The 6,000-nt window shown below is 41.1% G+C and overlaps 1 protein-coding gene and 1 long non-coding RNA gene across 2 annotated transcripts in view; both read right to left on the reverse strand.

The window, feature by feature from the left end:
• MYO1H (myosin IH) overlaps nucleotides 1-956 on the reverse strand; it is a 43,868-nt gene extending 42,912 nt beyond the window's left edge. The window contains exons 1-2 of the mRNA XM_026114584.2: nucleotides 822-956; nucleotides 527-625 (exon numbers count right to left, since the gene is read on the reverse strand). Coding sequence (XP_025970369.1) covers nucleotides 527-538 — 12 coding nt within the window. The 5' untranslated portion in view covers nucleotides 539-625; nucleotides 822-956. The remainder of the gene's footprint in view (nucleotides 1-526; nucleotides 626-821) is intronic.
• An 862-nt stretch (nucleotides 957-1,818) lies between these two features.
• Nucleotides 1,819-5,656, reverse strand: LOC135330180 (uncharacterized). The gene is made up of 3 exons (XR_010391991.1): nucleotides 5,603-5,656; nucleotides 3,067-3,192; nucleotides 1,819-1,949 (listed from the first exon to the last, which is right to left on the reverse strand). It is a non-coding gene; the product is annotated as an uncharacterized LOC135330180 (long non-coding RNA).
• Nucleotides 5,657-6,000: the final 344 nt, after the last annotated feature.

A 6,000-nucleotide genomic window follows, 5' to 3' on the forward strand; every position in this document is an offset into this window, starting at 1 on the left:
AAAACTGCCCCTGGAGTCAGCTCAATCCAGTACAGTGCTGGTGTTGCAGACCGGTGGTTTGTGCTCATCTGCTTGTTCCGAACTCTGAACTTTAGAAGCTGTAGGAACTGTCTCAAGCTGGAAGCTTTAAGGTTAATAATGTATATTCTCTTGGTTATAGTATCTCTCTTCCCAGGCGTAGGCTAAGACGTGCTTAAAAATTAAAAGTGCAGATATCCTACAAAGGAGGAACAGATGCTAAGACTACACATTAATCTTTAATGTGATTCCAACTCACATAGTAAATTTTACTAACTAACTTCCCTGCCTCACTGCAACCTCTGTGATCTCTTCACCCCACTGTACAATGTGCCATTCACTGTGACAGGGCAGACGTGTGGATTCAGACTTATCCAAAATAAAATAGAAGCACAACAGTGTTACAGTGAATGACTACTCAACTCACACATTCACATATTGTATTTTCCCCTTTTTTTCTACAGAGTCCTGACGTATTGTAACCAGATCTAAGGAAAGGTAGTCCTACCTCTGCTGGCATCCTCACAGCACTGTCCTCGTACTCAGTCCCACACACATTAGCTGATGAAAAAGTAGACCTTGAGCTTCAATTGATTCCTACAGCTTGCTTAAATAAAGAGAAAGACAGGGAGAAAAATTACTAGATTCTTTCAGGTTTACACAGCAATTCATTCCCCATTACATAGTGCATACAGTGAGCAGCATCTAAAGTGCACGTGCATGTTTAAGTAGGTATCTCTATGCTTCTCTTACAAAGCAGCAGCGTACATGGCTATGCAGAATGAGGAGTGGTAAGTACTCACATCAGAAAACTGAGCAACAGCAAAGATTCATACTGACATTCCCGTTGACTAATTTCTGTAGCTTCTGGGTGCATCTAAATCACAAAAAATGCTGATAAATACTACAAAACCACTCATGTTTAGCTCTCTAGGCACATTCCAGCAAACGGAGAGGAAAATAAAAAACAAAACAAAGCAAAACAAAACAAAACAAAACAGGAAAAGTATATGAACATGCATTACTGGCTTCGGTGCAGAAACCACCGAGGGAAATTCATTAGCCTACGTAGGGCTAGACATCAGAGTGGGGATGAGTATATCACTACATATTGTGAGAGATGGAGAAACAAAGTACTTTTGTGCCCAGCCAAACTCTTGGAAGTAAGCAGTATACATGTATTACTACTTTTCACTCACTTTGCTGACAGAAGTTTTTGTGCCCATTCTCATCCCAAAGACACTCTCTTTGCACAGATAAGGCCAGTATATTTTCAGTAAACTGGTATGGACTGTGTTTATTTTAATGTGCTATGGTGCTATTACCCTGATCAGCAACAAAAGCATTTTTACTCTTTCAACAGTTACAACTTTGAAGTTGTCAGCATACGTAATACCAAATAGATCTTTTCATGCAATCCTTTCTCAGTAAGGAATGTTAGACAATTACTTCATATGGGCAGGAAAAAAAACAGAAATGGAACTGAGAGTCAGTAGGGAATAATATTCTTTCCTGAGAATTTAACCCAGAATCCTGCTATACTTCAGTGTCCACGTTGGTAAAAATAAAGATGAGAATATTGCACTGCATTCCCATCTGCACAATAAAGCAGTAAGTTCATTTCTACAGACAGTTCATGGAGATGTCTAACACAGGAAATCATTTTAGTATGTCGTGTTCTTCCGTCGGGTGTACTGCAAACATAGCACTTGGGTAACTGGCCTAATTACAGAAGGAATATTTTAGAGACTGAAAGCGGCTTCATGCTACAGTACCTTTGTGTAGGGAGATCACCTTTAGTGATTATTTATTTCAGGAGTTCAGATTCCTGCCTTCCTGTGACATGATGAATGACTTTTAAGTAACATAATATCTGGTTTCCTCCTCTTTCACACACCCATTTCATTGCCAGTTGTCTTTAGTGACCAGATCTGAAAGGATTGTTTGCAGTCAAAAGGGAAAAGAGAAATTCTTTACCACATGCCCAGGCTTCTCTTGTTCATATTTAATTGAATTCTTGCTTGCGTTAAAATGGTTATCAATTATTCACCCCTACCTCATTAATTCCAAACATCACAAGTAATGAATAGTCCTCCTCTACTGCTCTGTTAAAGATTCCAAAATACTTTCTTTTTGCTTTTTAATCTTTTCTTCATGTAATTGCAAACTAGTGAGTGAGTTACACGGGCTTCCAAGCATATATTATTTAAAGAAGGCGGCAGGCTAGTAAGCAAGGTACAATAGTTGTGCTGTCTCAAAAAGTAGCATGGGGCAGATTCATCAGCTCAGGCCCTGAATCTCTCCCACCATTGTTGGGGCCAGCGATGGCTAAAGAGCACTGCAAAGACAGTCCTGTCCTTTCAAAACAGCGGCTCAGACCTCTCTTTCAGCCTCAGTTTTAACATCTGAAAAGAGTATTTTTGACCAGCTAAATTAAATCCTCAACATGTTTTGTTTATAAACCACATTCTTTCTCAAGGCAGTTGAGAAGAAACAAACAAAGTTGACAAAAAAATACAGAGGAAATAGGAGATAATTTGATCCTGGTAATATAGAAAAATTGCGACCTGCTCTGCCTGTGAGGATCTCAAAACCACACCGCACTTCATTTTGACAGTAGTAGTATGATCACACAAGATCAAGTATTTCAAGAGGCAAAGACTCTTCTTCTATCATGGTAAGAATAGAATACATTATTTTCACATTGCATCCAAGGCCAAAACAGCAATCTCAGCACTGCTGAGCAGGAGATGTGCCATCTATACACATTACTACTTGACAGAGCCTGTGCAGTCACTCCCATAGTCAGCAGGCCTTAACCTTTAAAACCCTGCTGAAAAGAGAATGTTACAAGCAGAAGTCTTTTTCCCCTTACAGTTCTTTAATATCAAATCTGGTATGGCCATCACAATTCAGGAACCTTATGTGGCAACAACTTGTGCTGCACAAGCAGTGGAATCATCAATGTATCCAACAAAAAAGTTAATCTTCACAAGGCAAACGAGAAAGTCATACTGAACAATTCACTGAACACCTCAATTTTCCTACCTGTGAAATGGGACTCATTTTATATTTCCTCTCTTACTGGCATTGCTCAGAATGGTACTTGGAAGCTTTGAAAAACGGGAAAATCCACTTTCTCATGGTCTGGATCTCATGGTCTCTCATGGATTTCTACTCCAGAAAAAAAGAAAAAAAAAAGTCTGACAAAATGCTGTCTATACCTTTTTTCATTGTGCCATGCAATACAATAAACACTTGTTCTTCTCACTTCTTTTAAAATGAGCATATGCTTATTTGCACTTGAAAGTAGGAGGAATTTCTCAGAACAAGGATTTAAGATTTCATCCTAAACTGGAAAGCACGCAGTGGGAAATTTACCAAATAAGCAGTGACCTGTCTTCATTGGAGTACTGGGACAGACAGGAGTTAATCAGTACAACAAATGCAGTAGTAATATTTTTGTTAATGTTACTCTTCTGATAACAATGGAGAGGGTGACAGAGGAAGCATTTTAGTTCTGCAGCTGAAAGGGATCATTACGTTCTCAGAGAAGGTGTCACTAATGCATGGAAGCTTTTTGCCCATTCCATGTGTGTCAGTTCAGAAGCCAACTGCTACAGGGTGAATCGCTGTGCTCAAACTCTCAGCCTGGAGCTCTCAGAAGGGCTCAGCGTGGATGACACCGTTATGTGATGACGGAAACGAAAACAGGTGGCTTAAACAGACCATTTATTTTCAAGGATGTTCCAATAATAACTGGAAATGATAAATCAACTTATTATGCTGTAATAAATGAATTTATAATTCACCAATCTAGGGAGTCTATGTCTGCACAGAAGGAGAGCTGACACAGTAGTTCTGTGAGACCTGGATGCAGTTCCCTGCTCAGTTACAGGCCTCCAGCATGAATTTACCCAGAAAAAGCCTCCATACAACGATGCTGTGCAAAGCAAGCATGGATATAAAAAACCCCCAGAAACTAGACTGCTTTCCAGGATACAAGCACTTAAGTCTACCTCATCTAGATCTTCCCATAGCATTGTACTCTATAAATCAGGTAAGCTCCAATTCCTGAAGGAATTCAATTCTTGAAGGAATTGAAGCTTCAGGCGAAGCTGCAATTCCACATCTGTAAAATATGGCTATAATAATTCCCCTCCCTTGCATGGCGGTTGCAAATATTCAGACGTGAATTGCTCTGCAGTGTCCATATGCTAATATATGGGAAAAACAGTAAAAATTCCACAGATTGATACAAGGTTTCTAAGGGCATGTAAAGCTGTAATAAATCTATTTCAATCTCAGTTCTCATGCAGGTCACAAAATCTGTGCCTATAATATTGGGAGTGTGCTGGCTAACTGGCCACAAGCTATACAAAAGCCTTTTCTCTCCAAGTTCAATCAAAAGGACAACAGCATATGACAGACCCCTTGTATCTTTTGGTGTTTTAGCCTGTCACAGCAGGGACCTCCTGCAGTGCTAGGAAAGAGGGTTTTTTTGCTGGCCAAGCTAAAGCTAACAAAAATACCTAATGAGTAGAAGAGCTGAGAAGCTCATGTATTTAGCTATGTCTAAAGTAGTATGCGTATACTGAATGTGGACATGAAAAAATAATTCCAGAGATCTTATTGGATATACTTTCAATCAACTGTTTTGACTAAAAAATACTGCTTTCTGTAACAATTTTTACTTCAATTAAAAAGTACTTTAGGGAGAAATTATGCCACCATCCCCCCTGTTTTCTCTCTGGAGCAGGGGAAGGGAATTGCTGCCCTACAGCCTGAACACAGCCCGTGACTTGCATCTTGCAAGCTTCTAGTCCGACTCTTCCCCTCCCGAGCCTCAGGCCGTTTCTCTCCCTGCTGATAACCTCACACCCACACTACACCGCTTCATACCCACACTACACCGCTTCCTACCTGTCGGAGCTACAAGATCTCCAACACCCCATCACTAACTGGTCCCATTGAGGGGTAAGAAGAGGAAGATGGGGCAGTTTGAGGGGCTCTGTGCAATGTGGCTACACCTTAGGAGAAGGAGCCACTGAGAAGAGAGTCAGAGAAGCCCTGCGCCGTCGTGTGCAAGGAGAACTGAACGTGATGGAAACGCTGTGCCCTGTGGCTGCTGGGCGTGCAGGAGTGCGAGGGTGCACGGGAAGGCTGTACAGCAGGGGCTGGGTGTGCAGCTGGGACAAGCGCTGTGGCACCGGGTCCTGGTGCTGCGTGGCATGGGGAGGTGTGGGAGCACTCAGCCCAGTGAGGGTGCTGGACATTGGAAAACACTGCGCTGGGGTTTGGGAATCCAGCGAGTGCCACTGGAGTGGGGGAGCATTCCCTGGAGAGCTGCAGACAGGAGAAGTGTGTGACAGTACGTCCTCCCACCAACATTACCGCTTGCTACAGCACTCATCACAGCTGCACAATATTACCCGAGATTCCTATTAGACTTTCAGCAAGGAAAATATTCCCTACTGTTGCTTTAAAATATAACATGCTTTAAAATGTGTCCCCAAATGAAATAAACTGAAAAAATATTAAAATGTCAAATGGTGTCTACCACCTGAAAGTGACAGTCACTCACCCGGGAGAAATGAAGGTAGAGCAGACCTTTAATCTGCGATGTCACCCCTTTTTCCCCAAAAGATACTACAGGGAAAAAAAGCTAGAGATTATGTCCAGCATAATAGACAACAAAACACTCACACAGATGCTAGTCTATGCTGTGAGTGTAACGTATTTCACAAGAAACATTACATGCAACTAAGGGAAGGCATAACTGATATCTGGTCTGGAATGGATGCCTATACACAGGCCAAGAAAAACAGCTAGAAAGGTACAGTAACTGCATACATATTGGTTAGTCTTTTTCTTTTTCTCCAGGATAAGCCCAGCCTATAGGTTTGATGACATACGATTTCCATGATTAAGTATCTATTAATTAAACACACAATATTTAATTATTAAATACAAACTGTTTGA

Source organism: Dromaius novaehollandiae, chromosome 17 (assembly GCF_036370855.1).
Source record: "Dromaius novaehollandiae isolate bDroNov1 chromosome 17, bDroNov1.hap1, whole genome shotgun sequence".
NCBI lineage: Eukaryota > Metazoa > Chordata > Aves > Casuariiformes > Dromaiidae > Dromaius > Dromaius novaehollandiae.